Below are 23,070 nucleotides of genomic sequence, written 5' to 3' on the forward strand. Positions count from 1 at the left end.
GGTGGAGGGAGCGGGTGGGGCGGATTCGGAGGGATTATGTGGCGAGTTGTTTTGCGCGGATGGGGAAGATTGTGCCGGCTTATGGGGTGGGTGGGGTGGTGAATGTGAGGATGAGGGAGGTGCTTATGCGGGGATTATCATCTTGAATCGTGATGCTCTGGGGAGGGGATATGGTATGTCATGATTATATTTTGTGCATTGGCGTTGGCGTTGGTTGAAATAGATCTCCTTCTGCATTACGGTATAGTATCGATGTCTGGCTGTCAGGGTATACAGCTTTGATGATGATTGGTTTCTCGTCTCAGTTAGATTAGATATTAGAGCTAATCGTGCTTCCCTACGCTCCCATGCACAACAGTTGATCACCACCTGGACCCGTTAGCATACTCCCTAAGATGTCAGCAGGTACTTACGAAAAAGGCTCCAAGTGCAGGTACACCTCCTCCGCCCCATTCCCCAGCACCGTCCGCTGCGCCTGCGCAGCCGCGTTCCGCACGTCATGCAGCATGCTCGCCGGACCGCAGACGAATATGCCGACACGCTTGTTGCATGCGGAAGTACCGGCCGCAATGAGGTCGGGCAGGTTCGGACGGGCGCCGTGGGTTGTGGCGACATGCGTGCTGGTGACGGTCGGTTCGGTGGAGGGGAGTTTGCTCTCGTTCCCGTCTGCGAGCTGCTGCTCCTGCTCCTGCTCCTGCTGCTTAGACGCCGTATTGGAGGTAACGTAGACCGAGGCGGAGACGTCTCTGCCGGAGACATTGGAAGTGGCGATCCTGGTTTCGATCTCCTCCGCATACCAATCCGCCATGGTCTGGTCGCGCGTTGCAAAGATAATCTGCAGAGCCGGGGTCGAGGCCTTGAGCACCTCGTCCACGATACCCAGCGAGAACCCGCCCCCTGAACCGCCCGAGATGACGAGGACGGAGTCGAATCTCGCGAGGTCGCTGGAGGCGGATACGCCGCCGTATGGGCCCTCGAGCAGCACGGTCCTCTCGGTACCGGGGCTCCGCGCGGCGAGGCTGGCCAGCCGGGCTGTGATGCCTCCGCGGGGCTTGATGTAGAAGACCAGTTCGTTGGGTTTGGCGAGGGAGGCTGCGTCGTGCGCGATGGAGGTGATGGTGAAGGGGTGGGCGGTCAGAGAGTGCAGGCCTAGCTGGGATGGGTTTAGGAAGAGGAGGAAGAGGTGTTGGCCTGGAGCCCAGGTTATGAATGTGGGGATTTTGATGCGGACAAGGCCGCACGGGAGCACGTCGAGGGTGGCTTTGTGGAGGCCGTGGAGGAGGGTGGTGCGGATGTATGCGGCGCAGAGACTGAAGAAGTAGAGGGCGCCCGCGGCGATGAAGTAGTCCCTGAGCAGGTTAGCGTTGGCTGTCCGTCAAGTGGACGGGAGGCAATATCTACCAGGATGTGAGACGAAAGTCGCAGTGGAAGAAGAAGAAGAGAACGAAGAGAAGTGCCACCAGGACGTGCGTCGCTTTGAAGAACTCGTAGTATCGGTTGCTACGGAATCAGAGGTTAGGGCTCGTCTGAGACAAAGGGAGTGCCACACTCACCGGATAATTGGCAAGGACATGATGGTCAGATATGCCTGTGGGATCAGCGCCGCTACTCCAGTCCAGTAGGTGAGCGACGTCTTCCACTGGTAGACCATATCGCCTTTGTCGATGTGGACGATGATGAAGGGGAAGGTGTGGATCAATGCCAGGACGAACATGGCGTAGCTGGCCCAGTGGTGGAAGACCTATTTCGTCAGCGGACCTACCCCTCGTCAACGGCCTGAAACTATACCTGAAGCTTTTCATGCGGTACACCTGTCAACATCGAGATAAGATTTGCTTTTGTCCCCAGTACCCTACACACATCAGTTTAGAGTCCCGGCCGACAGGGCGTGTACTCACAGCACAAAAGGAAGAAGAGCCAACGCCATCCACCCCGTTCTCGTCGCGATGGGCGGACTTGATCCATAGGAAACCGTAGCCGTGTTAGGCCAGTAGTATGGCTTCGGACCAAGGGTCATTGCTATCGTACAATGTCAGCGCTGGAAGTCGACCTGGTAGAGACACCAACCAAAGAAGAAGACAAATCCCACCAGCCCAAGGAGCATCACACCCAGGGACGGTGACCAGTACCGCAAGGACGGTATCTGATATCCTTGATAGGAGAGATAGCGCATGGCAGCAGTCGCCTTCCGCCAGATGGCACTGCGCTTCACAGGCAGAGGAGCACGCCGGGAGAGGAAATGTGTTATGGCGAAGACTCCGATGGTCGCACACATGAAGTAGACGGTGTTCAAGGCGTAGACATGATCCGCTTGGTACCTGTTTGAATGTGTCATTAGAGTCGAAGGGAAACGGCGACAGAAGGGCAGAATACCAGTATCGCCAGTGACCGTGACGGTAAGCGCACTGCTCCGGACTCAATTTGCAGGTGTCTTTTCTGGAAGAATGAAGCATCACCGGCTGGTCCAGCCATGGGAGGCCAGAGCCTGCGTCTGCGGACATGTCCATCATCTTGTGGGTAGTCAAACAGTCAGGTCACGCAGTGGTTGTACCTCGATCCGTGTCAGTTGAGATGGAGATGATCTTTTGACTTCAGCAGAGGAGGAGGAAGAACAGAAAGTCTGCGAGATGGTAACGTAACGATGGTGCAACCTGCCAGGACTGAGTGGTTAGACAAGCGAGGGTAACGCCAACGTTTCACCGGGGATTATTATTCCTACTATTCTACACTAAGGGACCTTATACTACGGAGAATAATATACTATATGCTTTCGTCAGATACCTTAATAGCTGCATGCCTTGGGTTGCAAATCCTGGTCGCTGATTGGTCCAGACATGCTCACAATTGAGCACATTTCCAGCCTGTTAGCTTCGAGGGTGGACCATCTTTCCTTTTTTTTCTTCAGATAATAATAATAATAATAATAATAATAATAATTAATCTAGAGAGATAATTCTTCTTATTTAAACCTGTGATTTAGCCTGATGAGCAGATTTGCGCGGAATCCGTGCGTGGGTTGCAAGTTTCAACCTTAACTTTAGGCAAGGGAAAATAGAAAATGGAAAATGGAAAATGGAAAATGGAAAAGCATGATGGCATAGTCTCATATTCAACTGGTCATACGTCCGCAAGGTACCAGCACAAATGGCACATATACATCAACCCACCAGATGAGCTTGCAAAGGAACACTCTCAACAGAAATAGGCGACTTTGTTGTGCTCACTTCATTCTCTCCCCACAGCCCATGATCCCTCAGAGCTTGATACCCTCCTCTCAGACTATCGGCCTCAATCCCCTTAGCTCGCAGAACGCTGGTGGCCACCCGGGCAGTATCACCATGGTAGCAAATGACCAGAACGTGGTGGCCACGGAGCTTGCTCAGAGCCTCTTTGGCTTTGAAAAGGGTCTCGAGCTCTAACCATTGTGCTTCCAGCACGCGAGGGTCCGCGAATGGCTTTGGAGTGTGCGAGTCCAGGCTGCGGAGGGGAATGTTGACTGATCCAGGCAGATGCCAGGTCGAGTAATCCGCCGCCGTTCTCAGATCGAGAACGCAGCAAGGTGGTCTGAGCACCAGGGTGCGCAAAAGACTGTCGGGGAGCGAGCGGGGAGTCTCGTAGAAGTGGGTGAAGAGGACGATGGGGCTTCGTTCCCAGCTCTCGTCGTAGCGGTAGACGTCGACCCGGCTGAGATTCTGCAGGAGGAAGCTTAGTTTTGTGGTGTGTCAATCAGAGGATACGCAGTGACTTACCTCGTTCCTGATGGGATGGAACTTCTCCGCCCCCAATTTGGTGAAGTATTCGCCGATGTACTGGTAGGGCAGGTCGCAGCAGATAAAGACACAATGGACCAAGCCATCAGGCCCTGCTAGCTCGGCCAGCGTCCCGGCCTGCTTGCGTTTCTCCAACAGCTGGAATAACCCCTGTAGATTGAATCCCGACGACGGACCACAGACGATCCCCTCCCTGCACAGTTCCAGCGACAACGAGAAGGAATCGTACGAATTGACTTCCTCAATGGCATCGACCGCCTCCTTCCAAGGAAACTCGACCGGCTTCAGGAGCGCCAACGACCGCGGACCCGGCACTCGGTCCCCAGGCGCCGTGCACACCCCCAACCGCAGCACAGACGGCTTGTTTTCCTTGAAAAACGTCCCCAGCCCGGTCATGGTGCCCGACGTCCCCATCCCGGCGCAGAGCACGTTGATCTCGGGAAGCTGCCTGAGAATCTGCGGGCCCGTCCAGCGCACATGCGAGCCCCAGTTATCAGGATTCTCGTACTGGTTGGGGTTGAGGACCTCGTCGGACTGCACGCCCATCTTCCGGGCACTCTGGATCCCGCCGCGATCGTCAAACGGTTCAGGCTGGCTGGGCCCGCCGAACAGGGTGATATCCAGGCCGAAAAACTGCATCAGTTTCAGCTTTGCGTCGCTGGTCTTGTTGCTTAGGAAGGCCCGCGTGTCGTGGATGCCGTGCATGACGCGGGCGATCATCGACATGGAGATCACCGTCGACCCGGAACTATACTCGATGATGGTCTTGGTTTTGCCGGGGACGACTTTCTTCTGGAGCATGTTCAATGCTGATTGCGGTTAGTCGGCAACTATCATGGTCTTGGTGGTGACGCTTACCAGGCATTGCCTTGACATTGTTGGCGGGATGCATCGACATCATTTTGGCGTAGATGCGCACGCCATCCTGATGGTAGGGATTCAGGTACTCGGGGACTTCCACCAGGGGTAGAGGAGGCTGGCAATCGGGGTCAAAGTATTTCCTGAGGGCATCGGGCCCCAGGTACACGTTCAGCTCGTTTGCAGCCATCCTTGCTGCTACTGAAATCTAGGAATGTGGACGCTAAAAAGAGCACAGGGACGAAGAGCGTCCGGCTTTATACCACGGTACTTCCCAACCACAGGCACAGGGACCTCTTCTGCCAGGGACAAAATGCAGTGTACCTGACAGGCAGAATGGCCCACCAGCCGAGGATGCATCTGTGCGGGCAGAAGGAGCAGGTTCCATCTGAGCATATTCTGCTCTCTGCAATGAGCTATTTCCCGAATGAGCTATTTCCTGAAACACAACGCTGATCTCTGCAAGATCGTCTCCCAGGGTCATGCCCAGACTACCTTGGAGGGTGATGTTCGCCTACAATTACCGGGTGGAGCGCGAGTAGCCCGCAGACTGTGGGTGATGGACTTGAGAAGGAGTACCTGGAGGCCGTAGATGCAAGATCGACAGGGCATCGATACCCAATTGAGATTCCATTACACTATTCAATGTCAACATGAGGTTTGTTGGGATCTTCTTTAGTGTAGACTGTAGAGTACCCTCTATGAGTCTTGGCTGGCACCCAAGGTCCTGAAGAATTTGTGTAGCAATTACCTCCAATGAACGCGATCAATTATCCCGTGCACGGTGTTCTGCAGCTCATTTAATCCACTCTCAATTTAAAGTAATTATTTAGAGTCTGCATGGGGACCTTGGTGAGTGTTTTTGCGCACATTTCCCTGGTTTAGTGCGAGATGGCGTCTGGCCGCTGCAGATCGTGCGCCAACCCTCTCACTATCAATCCCATCAGTTGCATTTTCTCACGAAATGAAATGACTCACGGGTAATCGGAGAATAATCAGAATCTTCGGCTCTGCATGTATGAGTCTGATCATCATCACCATCGTGCTGCATTCCAACTTAAATTCCCGCTTGTAGACATCAAGATCAGCTTCCTGGTTGATTGGAAAAGCATAGCACAATGCCAGATACAGTTCTCAGTCCTCAACCACAGGAAGCGATCTCTCCAAGCTCTGAGACAGTGGTAGAGGTGACAGGAGACGCAGAGACCAAGGGAGCAGGGCAACATGTCTTCAACGAGCAGACAAACTATGTCCCCAGGAGTACCATCATCACAGTGAGTTAGCACCGACAATCCCAGGTTCAAGACTGAGATAGGCAGATATTCCTCGCATGCTCGACGGTCGACCTCGTCGCCTTGATGGACCAGACGACCCTCGCGGCCAGTTTGTCCATCGTCGGCAACGCCCTGAACGCCAGCGACCAGACGTCCTGGATATCCGGCGCCTATTTCGTGTACGTCGGAAATCATCACTTCATGGAAGTCCTTGCTAACAACCGTCAGTACATCCACCTCCTGCCAACTCCTCTATGGCCGCCTCTCCGACATCTGGTCCCGCAAATACATCCTCTTCACCGGCCTCGCCATCTTCTTCTTCGGCTCGCTGGCCGCCTCCCTCGCCCAGACAGCCACCCAACTCATCATCTTCCGCGCCTTCACCGGCGTCGGCGGCGGCGGCCTCATGACCGTCGCCCAGATGATCGTCAGCGACGTGGTCCCGCTGCGCGAAAGGGGTAAATACCAGGGTATCCTGGGCGCGGTGGTCGCGATCGCGAACGGCATCGGCCCCGTGATCGGAGGCGCGCTAGCATCCGCCTCGATAGAGAATGATTCGTGGCGGTGGATATTCCGGCTGAATCTCCCGCTCACCGCGCTCACGACGCTGTGTGTGTTCTTCTTCATGCCCCTGCGCAAGGTATCCGGGGCGTGGAAGGTGAAGCTTGCGGCGGTGGATTTCGTGGGCGCGGCGCTGGCGCTCGGCGGGACGGCGGTGCTGCTGCTGGGCCTGAACTGGGGGGGAGGCGAGTACGCCTGGGCCTCGGCGCATGTGGTGGCTACCCTCGTGGTGGGCGTGGTGGTTTGCGTGGCGTTCGTGCTCTGGCAGTGGAAGGGGGCGGCGTACCCGCTCGTCCCGATGCATATCTTCCGCTCGCGGATCGTCAACGGCGCGTGTCTGACCATGTTCGTCAATGGGTGGAACTTCCTTGTGCAGGTGTACTATATCCCGACCTTCTACCAGCTTGTCTTTGGGTATTCGACCGTCAAGGCGGGCGCGATGTTGCTGCCCATCACGCTGCTGCAGAGTATGCGGAGCTCCTCCCCTTGTCTGTCGGCCTCGTACACCTGAGCTGATGACTGTTTAGCGGCCAGTAGTACCGTCTCCGGTCTCGTCGTCCACTGGATAGGCCGGTACAGAGAATGCATCCTCTTCGGCTGGATGATCTGGGCCGTCGGGCTAGGCCTTTTCTCAACGCTGGACCAGTCGTCCGGTCTGGGGAAGCAGATCGGGTATGGGATATTGACTGGGGTGGGTGTGGGCAACACCCTGCAGCCGTGCGTCTCACTTCCCCTGCAGTCCCCGTTCCTCATTTCTCCAACTAATGATCATTCACAGCGCCCTGATCGCGATCCAAGCCGGCGTCGAACGCCGCGACATGGCCGTCGTAACCTCGTTCCGAAAGTATCTCCTCCCCTTCTCCACCCCCCATGAACCAAAAGCAATAGCCAAGAAATACCGACACTGACTCCTCTCCTGCACAGCTTCGTCAGGAACCTAGGCGGAACACTAGGCCTGGCCGTCTCCGGAACAATCATGTAAGATGCCATCCCACAACCAACAACGCAACAAACAACCACTGACAGACCATGCCAGAAACAACCTCCTCTCCTCCTCGATCTCCAGTCTCGGATTCACCCCCTCCCAAACAAGATCCTTTCTGTCCAGTCCGCAGAATTATCTATCCAGTCTTTCGGCGGACGAAGCGGAGCGCGTGCGTGCCTTGGTTGTACCGGCGTATAAGCGGGGTTTCATGGTCATTTTCGTGATCGGGGGCGCATTGGCGGCATTTGCGTTCTGTTTAGCGTTCGTGCTGATGCCGCAGGTCGAGTTGAGGAGGGCGGATGATGAGAAATTGAAGGAGGAGGGCAAGAAAAGGGTGGCGGGCGTGGTCGATGAGAAGAACGCTTGCTAGATGTCCGTGTCGGTGAATTGTACTGTGTTCTTAGAGTTGATGGAGACAGGCTGAAAAGTATGTATTGGAGCAAATCCGAACTCATCCATTAATAATTCATTCCAGGGTAAGAGTAGTAAGCGTCGTGTCGTGTTCTCGTCTCGTCGTCAAATCCAAAAACAATCTGAGCGGACTTCCTTTTATGTACCCCATGCCCCCAGGTTGAACGAAACAATCCGATCCGTACACTGCCCACTTGCAGCTGCTTGATGACAACAAAGGCAGAACAAATCATATCTCATCAATAACGACCACTTGCTCCACCACCCAGTCCACCAAAGCCTGTCCTTCCAGCTTCCACTGCCCGTCATGCCACACCTCGTTCAGCCAATACGCCCACCCCTTGCCTTGGTGCAGCGGGATCATCCCCCAGGATTTCCGGTGGGTGTCTGCTGAAAAATCGTTGTTGACTTGGAGAGCCCCAACCGCAACCCCAGCGGCCGAGACGCCCTGCCGCGCGCGCCACTCACGTTCCGCTCGCTCGCCTGCTCGGCGTGCAACAGCCTCCTCGTCTTCCGCCTGGTACAGATCGCATTTGTTGCATTCTGTACATCTTGATCCCGGGTTGATGCGGAAGTGCTCGCAGAAGTGCCTGTAGCCTTCCTCCGGCTCTTCTCCGTCAAGGCCATTTCGGTCATTGTCGTGAGGATCTTGCCCAGCCGGTGCGATGTTCTCTTGGTTGAAGATTCCAGCTACAAGCCGAGGAACTCGACCTTGTCCTGCTGCCGGAAGAGATGACCCAAGGGCTTTGCGGCAGAGATAACACATGGAATATCCGCAGACGCAGGTCAATTTGTTGCAGCCGGACGATTTGACAAAGGATAAGCCGCACCGAGGACATGTGCGCTTCACCGCAGCTGTGCGCGCAGCCTCAACAGTAGCCCGAAGGTCGAGCAACAGGGGCTCATGACAAATGTGAGGATCACGCCACGGTTTCTGGCAGGTGATGCAACTGACGCGACGGCAAAGAGGATTGGCGCATGTGAATCTTTTCGGACGAATCTTCAGGCACAGATTGAGAAGCGAATTCTTGAGGATAGTCGGCACGGCCATAGGATCCAGTAGATATAGAATTATCAGAGGGATGGCGAGCAAAGGCACCATATCGAGAAGTATGACGGTCATCAGGATCGTAGACAAGAGCCCATCACGACGAAAGTGCCAAACGATCCCATTGGAAGAAGGATGGTAAACAGGATCAACCTCTGCGTAAGAGCAGAACGGACAGCGGACAAGTTTCAACTGCGACTTCAAAAGAGACTCCGAGGCCAGCCGAGTCTCGAATTTGCAGTAGGTCTCGAGTCCAGCCTTTTCCATGATTATGGCCCGCTTGACGATCTTGGGATTCAAGCTTCCCTCGCAGCTACCGTGGGCAATTGGCGCGATACACTTCAAAGTCGACCTCTCCACGTCCACCGACTTCCCCCATCCTTGTCCAAATAGAGCCTCGTGGACAGTCCTCTGTATACAGCTATAACAAATGATGTGGGAGTTGACCGAGCACGTGGAGATTTGTTCAAAAGTCACGTCGGCCAGACAGCACTCACATTCATACAGCGCCTCGACCTCCTGTGCTTCGCGCTCATTGAGCTCCTCGGCTAACTTGAAGTCTTTCTCCTCCTGTTCCTCTCGTCTTACTCGCAGCAAAGGTGCAAGCAGAGCCTCGTGTAATTCCCGGTCCAGTTCGACGCATCCAGTCTCCTTCAGCCTAGGCACCAGTTCCCCATCCGCACGCCGCTGCCATACCACCAGAGGATGCTCGTCCTTGTCCTTCTTGCGTTTGAACGAAGGAAAGATATTATTGAGCGTCGCCCGCCACGTCCGCCTCGACAGCTCCTTCAGCGTCGGCCGCGCCCGCATGTAGCAAAAGTTCGCCTCGGCCAGCACCGCCTCCACGGTACTCCTGCTCAGCCCGCTGAACTCCCTTGCTAGCACTCCCTTCACAGAAACCTTGTACTCATCGGTCCGGAATCGTTCCTCGGGCGGCACCACACGCTCATCTTGTTCTCGTGAAACATCACCCGCTTCGCCTCCGGTCCCTGTCGGGACGTTCCATCGCCCAGCCACCCATTCATTCTTATGCCGGAGAAGCTGCTCCACGCACACCTGTAGCCTGCTCTGCCCGTCAAACCGCACGAGTAGTTCGCGGAAGACTTCGATCTTCACGTCTGGGAAGATCCGGGCTAGTGTCTCCAGCGCATTGTTGAGCTCTTCCTGCTCTTGTTTCGCGTTCTCGGCCTGGGTGCTCGACGTCAAGGCTGCGATGGCACGCGATCGAGAGGTATTCCCGAATGGGTTGTTTCGAAGGGCTTCGCTGAGGGTTGTGGATTGATTGTTGCTGTTGCTGTTGCTGTTGCTGTTGCTGGACCGGAGCGTAGGGGAGGCCGTGGTGGATCTGGAGAAGCTTGGGACAGGTAGCGAGAGCACCATCGTGGCAACGACGGAAACTCCGCTACATGATCGTTTTGCGGATCAGACTCAATTCGAATTCGATTCAACTGCCTAGGGGTGATACGATCCGTGGCATCCGTGTTTGATGGTTGATGTGCTGATTGCGGGGAGTCGAGTGTCGGGTTGAGATGTGGTCATCGGTGCTGATGGGGGCAGGTTACATAACCATGAAATGGAGGCATCCTGTATCACCAACAGCTCAGCAGACAACTAATCACCCACTCTCAAGGGTCTACGCAAATATCCATTTACTAATAGGGATCCCATTGAACACAGGAAGATATTTTTTTTCTATGGCTCATAATGGTTTACGAATTTTGAGGTTAGAAGACAACGTATTGCTTCTGTTGGCAGAAAATCATGATATTTATATACAAAAGCTGACAGACCGTATCTGAACCCAGTATGCTTTTATCTTACAATTTGGCCTTGGCTCCCTCCAACAACTCGGCACCAGCGCCCAGGATGGCGGGCTTGCCGGTCTCCACAACAGTCGTCTGGAAGATGACTGTGTTTCCTTCCTTCCACATCTCCGTCTTCAGGGTCTGACCCGGCAGCACAACGCCGGCGAAGCGGACCTTCAGGTTCTTGAAAGCACCGAACTTATTGAAGACGTGCTTGCCAGAGACACCCAGCGAGCACAGTCCGTGTAGGATAGGAGTCTTGAAACCACCGACCTTGCTGAACTCGGGATCAATGTGCAGAGGGTTGCGGTCACCGTTGAGACGGTACAGAGCAGCCTGGTCCTCAGAGGTCTTCTCCTCGACCACAACATCAGGCTGGCGCTTGGGAGGGTTGTAAGCAGCCGTGGCACCCTTGGGGCGGGGAGCAGTGGGCTTGGGCGAACCACCGAAGCCACCACTGCCACGGATGAAGACGGTGGACTCGTTGTAGAACAGTTCCTCTCCGGTCTTGGCATCCTTGGTGGTGTATCCAGCAACAACGAGAGCGGCTTTACCCTTGTCAATCACGTCGATGAGCTTGGGGTATGTCAAGGTCTTGGCCTCGGTAGGGATGGGGAACTTGCGAACTTCCATGTACTGCTCACCGTGCAGCAGCATCATGGGGGAGAAGTTGGCCACGATGTCGTCCATGTTCCAGGGGGTGGCAGTGTTGAACCAGGGAATCACACCGAAAGTGGGGAGAGCCTGGAAGTGCTCGTTGTTCTCGTACACCAGAGGAAGGTCAGTGCGCTTGGCACCAACGCTGAGGTTGTAGAGGATGACATCGCGGTCAACGTAGTCGAAAGCGGTGCCATCAGTAGTGGCCTGCTTGGCCTTTTCAATGTTGGCAAGGATGTCGTTGCCACCCTCACCACCACTGCGGTTGGACATGTTGGCCATCACCTTCTCGGCACCAGACTGGCTGTCCTCGGGGTGGTCGGCACGACCATCGTCGAAGTCAATGACCTGCTTCCAGTGCTTGAGAACTGCCTCAGGAGTCAGCTTCACGTCCACGGGGAATCCATGGCCGCCTGAGCGCTGCCAGCGAGTACGGGAGAACCATCCGCTGCCGCACTCGTAAAGACCCTTGGTGCTGGGCTCGGGGCACATGTCAGAGCAGAGAAGGGCAACCATGGGGGCAACGTAATCGGGCTTGAAGGCCTGAACCATCTCCTCAGGCATAATGGTACGGGTCATGTTGGTGCCAGCGTTGGGCGCAATGGTGTTGACCTTGATGTTGTACTTGGCACCTTCGATGGCGAGAGCGCGGGAGAAACCAAGGATACCCAATTTCTAGACTAGCATTAGCAAGCCCAAACGCTTTCAGTCAACATGATCCAAACAGGAGGACTTACCGCCGCAGCATAGTTGGCCTGTCCAAAGTTGCCGTAGATACCGCTGGTGCTAGCGGTGTTGACAATACGACCGTACTTCTGCTTGAGCATGTGGGGCCAGGCGGCCTTGGTAACCTTATAGGTACCACGCAGGTGAACGTTGATGACAGCGTTCCACAGATCATCGTTCATGTTGGTGAAGGCCTTGTCACGGAGGATACCGGCGTTGTTGACAAGGATGTCAATGCGACCGAAAGCATCAATGGCAGTCTTAACGACAGCGTCACCATCTTCGCAGGAGGCCTTGTTGCCAACGGCTTTACCGCCCATCTTCTTGATCTCCTGGACGACAGGTTCGGGGTCGACCAGATCGTTAACGACAACGGAGGCACCGAGCTTAGCGAACAGAAGACAGTACGAGCGGCCCAGACTGGAGAAATCAGTGCATGTTCCTTAAGGATCGAAGAATCAGATAATACACACCCATTGCCACCACCAGTGACAAGGGCAACCTTGCCCTTCAGATCAGGCTCTTCTCCGGCGGGAGCGCTAGGAGTCTTCATGCCATTCTCCAGGAGGCTCATGAAGTCAGCGGGGCCGGTAGGATATTCCGGCTGAGAGTAGTCATTGACATCGTTCCACTTTCTTGCAATGGCTCCGGGAGTCAGGGAAGCGTCGGTCTTCAACAAGGCACCCTTGGCACGCTCCCACCGGAGCTTGGCCATGTGGCCACCGCCGACCTCGAAAATCGAGCCACTTTCAGTGGTATTCGAGGGGTGGACCAGAACAGCGACAAGGGGGACAACCCAGTCGGGCTTGAGGTTCTCCAAAACCTCAGGAGGCATGACGGTGGCGGTCATGCGGCTGGCAGCTGTTGCAAGTCAGACACCGAGCTGAAAAGTATATATGATCGTTGTTCCAGACATACCGATGGGAGCGATAACGTTGGCAATGATGTTGTACTTGGCACCCTCCTTCGCAAGGGTCTCAGTGAAACCGACCTGGCCGAGCTTGGCGGCTTCCGATTTATTAGCTTCAGTGACATGAGTGTCAAGCGACATGCAACTCACCAGAGTAGTTCGCCTGGCCGAAGTTGCCGAAGAGACCGGCTGCCGAAGCTGTGTTGATGACACGACCATACTTCTGTTTCCGGAAGTGAGGCCATGCTGCTCTTGCGCACTGAACAGGAACAATTATATTCAATGCCCTAGCAAACAGAACGAACTTGATGATTGCTAACCTTGTATGCACCGTAGGTGTGAACTTTGTTGATCAGATCCCAATCCTGATCCTTCATGTTCTTGAAGCTGACATCACGGAGAATACCAGCGTTGTTGATGAGAACATCGATCCGGCCGAAGTTCTTGATGGCAGTCTCAATGATGGCTTCACCGTTCTCAACGCTGTCGTAGTTGGCTACTGCCTTGCCGCCAGCCGCTCGGATCTCCTCAACTACTACATCGGCAGCCTATGTAGAAACCAAGTTAGTAGCTGTGGTACAACCACCATTTTTGATCGATGGTCAGCCGTACCTTTGATGACTTGCCCTCGCCGGAGTGGGAACCACCCAGATCGTTTACAACAACATTGGCACCTCTGGAAGCGAAGAAGGTAGCGTAGGCCTTTCCAAGACCACCACCAGCTCCTGTAACAACGACAGTCTGGTTGTCAAAGCGCAGCTCAGACATACTGGGCAGATTTAGAAGGAAAGGAAAATGAGGGTATCTAGAAGAAGATCAAATAAGGTGGTGCACTCAGCACACAGTTCTGTTCAAGGGAGGAGAGAAGAAAGGGGACAAAGAAGTCAAAAGACGATTCGTCGGAAGGATGAGAGTGAGGTTTAAAAGGAAGAAATTCTGGGGAGTCGGGGAGACCGGAGTAGGAGACCAGAATTAGATCTGGGGGAGAAGTGAGGTGGATAAAGGTGAAGACGGTCACAACGCTCGGCAAGCTCCAAAGGAACCTCGGTATCTTCCAACAGTGAAGCTCGGAGGTTCCGCTGCTACGCGCCAAGCGGATTTGGCTAGGCAGATGATGCGTTTTCACATGCCGATGCTTGGGTCATGAGATGTTCGTTCTGTTTCTATTTTCTACAAGCTGCTGCATCGTCTTCCACATGCTCATGCTCGTTTTTTATCATTTGCATCATTATTCTTAAAGGGCCATCTTCTCAGTGGCAGAAGAGCTCAAGAGGGACCATCTGCTGACTCATCAAGCATGTGACCTGTCATGAACGTCATTGTCATTGTCACGTGGGACACGCGGGGTGAATCAATGAGATAGGTATAACTCCTGATGCTCGAAATGATATCGACAACGAGTCTGGTCGGCATCTTAAAGCAAGTCCCAAAAGAGACTTCATCGTCACTTTTTTCAGATGCGGGAGGACATTCAGGCACAATCTTATCCCGTCGGGGAAGTTCGACTACCCCAGATTTCGGTCGGCTCTCGTCCGAGAGAACGAATAATATATAGCATCACGATAAGGTACCTGAGTAGTCGTAGTAGACAACCACAGCATCTAGATCGTCAGAAATCCCTGCAAAATGCCTGAAATCACCGACGATAAATCTCAATACTGCATCCCATTCCTGCTGAAGCGGCTGAAAGCCCACCAGGCACGCTATGGGAATGACCCAAACAATACCCCGCCATTCTTCCTGGGACTCAACGGTGTCCAGGGAGCAGGAAAAACTGTGCTTGTGAGCTGCTCGAATCTCCGAGAAGTACTCCCTCGATCTTATACTGAGCAAGCGGTAAATACAGGTCTCGACCCTTCAATCAACCCTTCGGGCGCCTCCATATTCCCTCCCGGTCGTCACCATCTCCCTGGACGATTTCTACCTCACCCATGAACAACAACAAACCCTAGCCAAAGCCTTTCCTTCCAATCCCCTTCTCCAGCATCGCGGTCAACCGGCAACCCATGATCTCCCTCTAGCCCAAAAGGTCTTCGAATCTCTCCGTGCCGGCCGTCCTACCGCGATCCCGCAATATGACAAGTCCGCTTATGCGGGACAGGGCGATCGTGTACCCGAGAGCCAATGGGAGACGGTCAACGGTAGCGGACAAGAGAAAATCAAAGTGGCCATCTTCGAAGGCTGGTGCGTTGGCTTCCGTGCCCTGGATGATGAAGTCCTCAGGGAGAAGTGGGAGGCCGCGGTCCGCCAGAAAGACCAGGGTGGTTATAATGGCCGCTTAGGTCATGTGAATTTTGAAGATGTCAAGGTCGTCAATGACGCCTTGAGGAAGTATGATGTATTGACCGAGTTCGTGTCCTTGCTCTCTTGGATCGCTCTAAATGTGTGGGGTCTAACAAAAGTTGATGCTAACTGTTCGAGTGCAGCCAGCTCGACGCATTGGTTCATATGTGAGTTCCCATCTTCTTCGCTCGAGATCACCTCAATACCCGCTTGCTAAAGGTCTCCAAGCGATGCGCAAGACCTCCACTTTGTCTACGACTGGAGACAGGAACAGGAAAGAACGCTGCGTGCAGCCAAAGGAACCGGCATGACTGAGGAGCAGGTGTCTCACTTTGTGGATGGCTGTACGTATATCAAACTGGCGGACGATTATCAGCTAATGTATGACAGATTACCCCTCCTATGAACTCTTCAGTGAGAAACTCCGAGAAGGCGCCTTCAAGCCTACTTCGAACTCAACAGGGACCGACTGGCAAGGCAGACAGCTCCGTCTGATTGTCAACAAGGAGAGAAAGGTTCAAGAAGTCATTGAGATTTAATTAGTCGGGCTATCGGCTCGTAATCACGTACGTAAATTGAAGTGGGTTCGCTCCCCCAGGTGCTGCTCGCTCTCGCACGGCGGACTGAAGGAAATGGATATATACGGCCACAAGAAAATGTACATACTAGGAGGGAATATACGCACAACGGTCTATAGAACGGTTCGTAAATGCCTGAAAATATGAGAATCCTATCGGAGTTGCCTAGAGCTTGTCAATTTAACCAAGAAAGGATGAGTTGGAGGTTCATGGTACACGACCCGAAGCCGAGGCTGCGAACTGAATTCGGGTTGTATGAATATGCATGGATATCCGAACAGAAAGGCCCGCGGCAGATAGAGCAAAGCTGGTACGGAGTCCTCTATGTCCAGCAAAGCCAAAGCAGGAACAAGCTACGCGCAAAACTATCTACGACCCATTTTACGATGAATTATGATAAGAGGTTATGGGTTGCTTGAACTTTTCCATTTTGTACCCGAGAATCATAGACCATTATACGCTAATCGAGAACAGCCCATGAGAACCAAACGACCCAGGATAGAGAACCGCCGCGTAGAAGATTGCATCTAGTTCATCTGTCTGATGAGGGCATTGATGTTCTCCTCACGGTTACCAGTGTCACCACCCTCGATGAAGTGCTTGAACTTGCGGGTGCGGAAGCCACCAGTGGGGTTGGAGAGCTTGAAGGGCCAGAGGAAGTTGTTGGCCTGCTTGAAGTTGGGGCCAACGGTGTAGATCTCGTGGATCAGATCCTCCATGCAGACAATGCCGTACTTGCCAAGGGCCTCCTCAATAACCTGGTTATCGGTGAGAGGGACACGCTGCTTGTTGACCTTTCCGTAACCACGCTTGTAGATGAGCTCACGGACGCTCTTGAGGTTGGGGTAACCGTAAGCGATGTAGGGGTTGATGATGGTCAACATCTCCTGGGTGGCCTTGGTGAGGCGGATGAAGGTACCGTTGTTGATCTGGATCAGACGGAGCAGCTGCAGGATCTTACGGGGCTGAGGAGCAATCTTGTTGATACTGCAGGTTCATTAGCACCACGAAAAGGCAACTGAAGACTCGGGTGAGACGTACCCCTTGATACGGACAACGAAGACCAGCTTGGGCTCGTCAGGAACGTAGAAGTTACCCTGCTGGCGAGCAACGCGAGCGAGGCGGATCTTTTCACGCTCAGCATCGCGGTACTCCTTGACGTAGGACTCAGCACGCTTGAAGATAGCTTCACGCTTCTTCTTGTTGGCCTGAAGTTTGCAAGTTAGCGGCATGCCTTTCCCAATAGATCACAAAACGAATTAATGGAAAGGTATTGTCAGCCCCGAAAGATGGTTAACGAAAGCGACAGCATCGACCCGAAGGTCTAGTCGCGTTAAGTGGAAATTGTATCATCACACAATTGAATAGATTGAGAAACGGGTAGAAAGATTGCAGGAAACTAACCTCCTTCTTCTTCTGAGCCTCCTCGCGGGCAACAGCACGAGCCTGCTCCTGGCTCTTGCGCTTCTTCAGGAGGGTCTCGGGGACGAGGACCTGGTCCTGGGTGGGGACGGTGCTGGTTTGAGGTCAGTATAGTCTGTCCATGCAATCAAACGAAAGCAAGTATTCGCCGAGTGTAAGAATTGCAGCTCTAGTGCCACATTCTCAACTGAAGGCAGATATAAAGAAAACTCGACGACATCCATTTGATCGGTGAGGCAAGGCGTTGCACTGAAGTCACGAAACTGAATTTTGCTACTAGTCGCAGCATTCTCAGCGCGAAGTTCACAATCCAGCGGGGATGGCAAGCTTTAATCCTCAGCCGACAAGACCCCGAGCATTGCGCTCAGGAATTTATGTTGACGCTGTTCGCCACCGATTCCTGACAATCTCTTCGTAAGACTGTAGGAGGGTACGATTGCTCACAACAATGCTTTTCAAGGAGAAGGCGAGCGACGCCTTCAACCTCAATACCCCAGACCACTCATCAACCAGGCTCTATGCTTCCAGTGTTCACAGAAAGGCGAGCTCATGTTGGAGAGAAGGCCACGGGAAAAATCGAGCTGGTGCCCAGCGACCAAAAAATTGATCGCAGCATCTCCAGCGAGAAGGACGACTATGAACTGAAACCTTACGGGCTCGCAATGCGAAACAGCCGATAGGGATCAATCAAAGGGTATCATACGTAGCAGTCGAGGCCATTGCGACGGTCCGTTGATTCGCGAGTTGGGCGGTTGGCGAAGGTTGTCGGGATGAGAAAAAGTTCGAGAAAGAAATCAGTTGAAGAGAAAATCGATTGTGTGGGTGGATCATCTGCACTAGCCTATGTGTGGTTAGCGCAATGGGCCTTTCTAGTCAAACATTACCCTTATCTACTGGGGCAAGGATATCACATGACCTACCAGATAACGGTCTGGACATGATAACATCTCAAGGCTCATCTACAGGTACCCCGCGTCATGACTTATTCCCCAGGAGAGATCAACATCATTAATTATAATGTCGACTCGTCGAGGTGTCGGACTCGGCGCGTTTGTGAATCGCACGCAAACAAGTCAATCATATGCCACCCATGGCGCTAACCTTCGCTCTGCGCACCTTTCCTCCCTCCAAACACAACTTTCCGTATTCCAGTCATTGCTTCACACATTCGCACTAGAACACAGCTCGACGATCAAGTCGAACCCGACGTTCCGAGCTGAATTCGCTCGTATGTGCAATGCTATCGGGGTTGATCCTCTCGCAGCCAGTAATGTCAAAGGGAAAAATGGCCGGCGAGGAGAAAGTGGTAGCTTCTGGACGCAGATCATGGGCGGTGATATGAATGACTTCTACTTTGAGGTGGCGGTCCGAGTTGTAGAGCTCTGTCGATTCACGAGAAGCGAGAATGGAGGCTTGCTAGGTGTTGAAGAGTGTCGGAAACAGGTTGGCAAAGGCAAAGCCATCGGGAGCGGCTTGGAGGTCACGGAGTACGGCTTCAAACCCCTTTTTCCATTCATTTGGACTGTGCTAACCTTCCCTTCACCTTCACCTTCACAGTGACGACGTCCTTCGCGCTGTGAAATCACTTGGACCCCTTGGTTCTGGCTTCTCCATTGTGCAAGTAGGGAGCAAGCAATACATCCGCTCTATCCCCAAAGAGCTGAACACAGATCAGGCCACGGTCCTCGAGGCAATTCAGATACTGGGCTATGTCAGTGTATCCATGTTGCAGTTGAACTTGAATTGGGAAAAGGCCCGTGCACAAACTGTCATTGATGACCTTGTAGCAGACGGCCTAGTTTGGGTGGACGCGCAGGGCGAAGAGAATGAATACTGGTCGCCCCAGAATCTCCTTGATGACAGCGGATGATATTTCTTATATTCGAAGACGTTTCGTTTATCACGCAAACAAAGTTCTCCTTTTTGGACGATGACGGCCGAGGAACGTCGGCCCGGATAGCCTGCTCGCCTCGCTTCTGCTCCAACACAGCACGCCAGGGAGCGTGAACTACCGTCCCTTCAAGAGACGGGGTTGCTCGAGGCAACCCGGGCGAATCGACTCGGACTTGTGAAACCTGGATCATCGACCACTATCGAAGCATGTCCGCCGCTTCATGCTCGCAGCTCAGTCTCGCATCGCACATGTGTAAACTATGCATGTATCTGAATAGCTTCGATAGCGGCTATACGTATATATATACGCAAGGACTCGCCACTCGTACTATTGCTTTCGCGTCTTCTTACCTCCAAATTATATTAAGAGAGTTGATTTGCGGGTATACTGGCAACTGGTAGACAGCCAAGAGCTCTTATTTGAAATATATTGCTCACTCAGAGGCGTCCGCAGAGATTTCATACTAGTCAAAATACGACGGAATCATCTTTACTGTGGAAGAACACCATTTAACAAGGTTTCCTCTCTGTTCTCATTCAGTCTAGACATCGAACCATCTGTAGAATATGAAAATAGGGCATACATAAGATGATAACATGGAGAGAAAGATCGACAGCGAAGTGTCGTCGACCAGGGGTCGTAATGGAACAGAAGCAGACAGAATTTCATACGCATTTGTATTCCCAGAAAAGGAGCATTAGACCATGAGAGAAAGAAACAGGATGCCATTATAAACAATCTTTTTTAAGCCTTGATAGCTCCGCCCAATGCACCACCGCCGAATTGCTGTCCACCGGGCCGACGGCCTTGCTGGCCACCGGGGAATCGGGGGCCACCGCGGGCATGACCTCCGCGTCCGGAACCACGGCCACCACGGGCGCCGGCGCCCTGATCGCGCTGAAAGGCGTTGGCCATACCTTGGGTGCGCTGCTCAAGAGTCTTCTCGTTGGCTTCCAGGAGGTTCATGGACTTGTCGGCCAGAGTTACGATCTGGGACTGGAGGCGCGACAGCTCGACGCCCTTGCGGAAAACGATGGCGTCGTTGACCTGATCCAGAGCAGCTGCCAGCTCTTCGTGCGAAATCATACGGCTGATGATGGCGGAGATCTTCTTCTCAGAAAGCTCGAACATGTTGGAGAGGGTGGCGATGGAGAGGCTGTCGTAGAAAGGCGCGTAGGTGAAGAGGTAGGTTCTCAAGCCCTCCTCCTGGATCTGCTGGGACAGCATCTCCTTAATCTTGTCGGGCTGGGGCATCAGATCCCAGATCTTGATCGAGTTGAGCATCTCAGCAGCCTTCTTCCAGTCACCAGCGGCAAGGAACTTGGCGCTCATGATCACGCCGTCACGAGTGTTCTCAGCAGGACCAGTGAATACCTGGCGCTCATTGTAATCCAACATACGGCGGAAGGTCTTGGAAATGACACGACGCTTCATCTCAGGAGAAGAGGAAGTCTGGGCCATCAGAGGAACTTCCAGGAACATGCTAGACGTCAGATAGATGCACTCGAGTAGCTCCAGATTGATGTGCATGTGGAAAGGCAGCTGGCGCTGACGCTCAAGACGCTCCTGCTCCGGCGATACCGTGGAGTAGCGCTGGAGAATGATACCCTGGGCCAGGAGTTCCTTTTGACGTCCACTGCCGCAGACTTCAGAAAGGGTGTTCTGGGCTTCGTAGATGAGGCCGGAGCGGAAGGCACACAGCCCGATTTGCACCAGCGTCCGGTTGAAGAGGATCTGAGTGCTGACGTCAAAGTTGGCAATGTTCTCAGTGAGATGAGACATCAGCATCAGATCACGAGAGCGGAAGTACTGGTCGTGCAGGGCAAGGAAGTAAATCTGGCATAGCATCGCGCGGGCTCTGATGATACCATCACTGTACTTGAACAAATAGTTGCAGAGGGTCAAAACGAGGTTCTCGACATTGGCACTGTTAGCCCGAGGAGTAATGCCAGAATCCAGCTCCGAGGGAAGAGCCTTCCATGTGGCTTCTTCAAGAATTGTGATAACCTGAGAGGGTTTGAAGTAGACGTGCTCCAACCGTCTCATGACCACCCGGTTCACACTATCCTGTCTGGGATCGCTCTTTTCGGCTTGGTTCAAAACTTCGACGTAGGCTTGGGCGCGAACGAGGTCGGTGTACAACAGCTTCTCATCACTCAGACGCTCAATGTACTCAGCGGTGTGGGGGTCGATGTGTTGCAGGGATCTAGTAAGCTCGTCATCGAGTCTCTCGGCGAAAGACACGATGCTACCGGGAATGTAGAGGGTCTCGCCGGGGGCAATGGTGGGCTGCTTCTCGTCATCTTCCCATTCTTCGGCACCTTCGGTCACAACATGGTCACGGTTGTTCTCCAAAACAGAGAGTAGGGACGAAAAGTCCTGCTCGGCGGACTTCCACTGGTCGACGGCCATGTAGTTGGCACTAGACGTGGATGTGAGGTCGAAACGCGTGGAAATGAGGGTGAGGTAAACACGAATGCGCTGATAAGGAGTCTGAGCCACCTCCAGAAGCTTCTCCATCGTCCGAATCTGCTCGAGGCGGTCTGTGTTCTTCTTTCCTCGCGACTCGACGATTACACGGAGGTGCTTCAGGATGCTTTCAGGAGTGTACTGGAGAGTCTTGCCACCGCGGCCAACAGTTGCGAAGCCATCATCATCGACAGTAACGGCAGCAGGAGCCTCGACACGCTCCAACTTGGTGATGCGGGGAGCAGCAACAATGGGGGCGGCCTCCTCGTCGTCGCTTTCCATGAAGTCATCCTTGTCCTTCCGGTACTTGTTGATCAGGTTGGCGTAGTCCTTGTTATTTTTCTTGATACGTTGCTTGGCAGCGTTGAAGCCCTTGGCCTGGCTAGCGTTCAGCTTCTTATCTCCGGACTTCTGCTTGGAAACAGTTTCGTTCACGAAATCCTCGAGGTCCGCAACAGTCTTGATGTAAACCTTGGGAGTCGGACCAGATTGCGTGATCTTCACGATCTGTCGGTTCAGCTTGTCGAATTCTATTATACCATGTCAGCCCATCTCACCCATTCAACCCACCTCCCTATTCCCGTCTTCAAACAGATAGCGGCATATGAAAGGAACAAAACGCACCTGTCGAGATAACTGCCCAGTCGTTGATCTTCTTGGCGTTCTCAATCAGCTTGATCGTGTTCTCAAGCTCATCCAATCTCTTATCCTTGGCACTCTTGACAACCGTGACTTTCTCCTCCTCCTCCTCCTCCTCGCTGTCGGAAGCCACATCCTTCAAGAAAGCACTAGCACCAGTTTTACCACCCGTTTCCTCGTCGGACTCCTCCTCCGAGGTCTCCTCCTCCGCCTCGCTGGATTCTTCCTCTTCAGACTTTTCCTCCTCCTCGCGATCGCTGTAAAGCTCCTCCTCGTCAGACGAGCTGTCGCTGTCGCTGCCACTGCCGTAAAAGAAACGCGACATGTTTGCGGTTCGATGGGTTACCCGACGAAAAAAGGTGGTCGCGAACTTGTTCAAAAATTGGCCGTCTCTGCTGATGCCGGACAAGACGCGCGGTGTGATGAGGTGGTGGACAGGGTAACGGCCCTCTTGATCTGTTTGCCCGTGCCTGATGGCAAATTCAGTTGTGAAGTGAGGGTTCCTAGCCGCAGCGAGTTTGGCCGCGCGAGCCACACACGAAATTTAAGCGAGTCGGCACCTAACCGTATATGGCAGTTTGTCCTGTTTGCACCGCCCTTCCCCGCGACTCTTTTGTATGCAAGAATCCATGTATCTGAATAGCTTCATAGCCAATGATACCTCTAGCTCCTTATGCTTTTGTAAGTTCTATACCAATGTTCTCGAGGCGTCTGAAATGCATTGGGGGCCTTCCTGATAGTAGTTTTGTCGGAAGCGATACAGCAGCCGATTGCACGGCT

General features: G+C 53.4%; 8 protein-coding genes across 8 annotated transcripts; 3 read left to right on the forward strand and 5 right to left on the reverse strand.

The window, feature by feature from the left end:
* Nucleotides 1–413: 413 nt before the first annotated feature.
* On the reverse strand, nucleotides 414–4,818 carry CDV56_100130 (putative cysteine synthase B; the record flags this gene model as incomplete). The annotated part of the gene is made up of 10 exons (XM_026753749.1): nucleotides 414–1,349; nucleotides 1,402–1,500; nucleotides 1,554–1,741; nucleotides 1,789–1,852; nucleotides 1,899–2,019; nucleotides 2,068–2,318; nucleotides 2,374–2,510; nucleotides 3,168–3,692; nucleotides 3,750–4,579; nucleotides 4,629–4,818. Coding segments are annotated over 10 exons (3,341 nt in total), but the record flags the coding sequence as incomplete, so codon positions are not given.
* Nucleotides 4,819–5,746: 928 nt separating this feature from the next.
* On the forward strand, nucleotides 5,747–7,818 carry CDV56_101084 (putative MFS drug transporter; the record flags this gene model as incomplete). Its single annotated transcript, XM_026754703.1, has 7 exons — nucleotides 5,747–5,902; nucleotides 5,948–6,081; nucleotides 6,131–6,930; nucleotides 6,991–7,180; nucleotides 7,242–7,307; nucleotides 7,388–7,441; nucleotides 7,500–7,818. The coding sequence occupies 7 exons, from the start codon at nucleotides 5,747–5,749 to the stop codon at nucleotides 7,816–7,818; spliced, it is 1,719 nt and encodes a 572-aa protein (XP_026611549.1).
* A 270-nt stretch (nucleotides 7,819–8,088) lies between these two features.
* On the reverse strand, nucleotides 8,089–10,287 carry CDV56_101434 (E3 ubiquitin-protein ligase; the record flags this gene model as incomplete). The annotated part of the gene is made up of 1 exon (XM_026755053.1): nucleotides 8,089–10,287. One exon carries the CDS (start codon nucleotides 10,285–10,287, stop codon nucleotides 8,089–8,091), a length of 2,199 nt encoding a protein of 732 aa, XP_026611550.1.
* A 437-nt stretch (nucleotides 10,288–10,724) lies between these two features.
* On the reverse strand, nucleotides 10,725–13,773 carry mfp (putative peroxisomal multifunctional beta-oxidation protein (MFP); the record flags this gene model as incomplete). The annotated part of the gene is made up of 7 exons (XM_026755414.1): nucleotides 10,725–12,044; nucleotides 12,107–12,515; nucleotides 12,569–12,956; nucleotides 13,014–13,103; nucleotides 13,156–13,264; nucleotides 13,326–13,553; nucleotides 13,618–13,773. The coding sequence occupies 7 exons, from the start codon at nucleotides 13,771–13,773 to the stop codon at nucleotides 10,725–10,727; spliced, it is 2,700 nt and encodes an 899-aa protein (XP_026611551.1).
* An 858-nt stretch (nucleotides 13,774–14,631) lies between these two features.
* CDV56_102337 (TDA10 family protein) lies at nucleotides 14,632–15,827 on the forward strand (the record flags this gene model as incomplete). The annotated part of the gene is made up of 5 exons (XM_026755956.1): nucleotides 14,632–14,787; nucleotides 14,852–15,354; nucleotides 15,432–15,455; nucleotides 15,517–15,632; nucleotides 15,679–15,827. 5 exons carry the CDS (start codon nucleotides 14,632–14,634, stop codon nucleotides 15,825–15,827), a joined length of 948 nt encoding a protein of 315 aa, XP_026611552.1.
* A 566-nt stretch (nucleotides 15,828–16,393) lies between these two features.
* On the reverse strand, nucleotides 16,394–18,008 carry RPL7 (60S ribosomal protein uL30; the record flags this gene model as incomplete). The annotated part of the gene is made up of 4 exons (XM_026756191.1): nucleotides 16,394–16,853; nucleotides 16,908–17,074; nucleotides 17,271–17,382; nucleotides 17,992–18,008. The coding sequence occupies 4 exons, from the start codon at nucleotides 18,006–18,008 to the stop codon at nucleotides 16,394–16,396; spliced, it is 756 nt and encodes a 251-aa protein (XP_026611553.1).
* Nucleotides 18,009–18,305: 297 nt separating this feature from the next.
* On the forward strand, nucleotides 18,306–19,158 carry CDV56_102812 (ESCRT-II subunit protein SNF8; the record flags this gene model as incomplete). The annotated part of the gene is made up of 2 exons (XM_026756431.1): nucleotides 18,306–18,775; nucleotides 18,846–19,158. The coding sequence occupies 2 exons, from the start codon at nucleotides 18,306–18,308 to the stop codon at nucleotides 19,156–19,158; spliced, it is 783 nt and encodes a 260-aa protein (XP_026611554.1).
* A 768-nt stretch (nucleotides 19,159–19,926) lies between these two features.
* On the reverse strand, nucleotides 19,927–22,615 carry nip1 (translation initiation factor eIF3 core subunit c; the record flags this gene model as incomplete). Its single annotated transcript, XM_026756629.1, has 2 exons — nucleotides 19,927–22,181; nucleotides 22,276–22,615. The coding sequence occupies 2 exons, from the start codon at nucleotides 22,613–22,615 to the stop codon at nucleotides 19,927–19,929; spliced, it is 2,595 nt and encodes an 864-aa protein (XP_026611555.1).
* Between the last annotated feature and the right edge of the window lie 455 nt (nucleotides 22,616–23,070).

Source organism: Aspergillus thermomutatus, assembly GCF_002237265.1.
Source record: "Aspergillus thermomutatus strain HMR AF 39 chromosome Unknown NODE_220, whole genome shotgun sequence".
NCBI lineage: Eukaryota > Fungi > Ascomycota > Eurotiomycetes > Eurotiales > Aspergillaceae > Aspergillus > Aspergillus thermomutatus.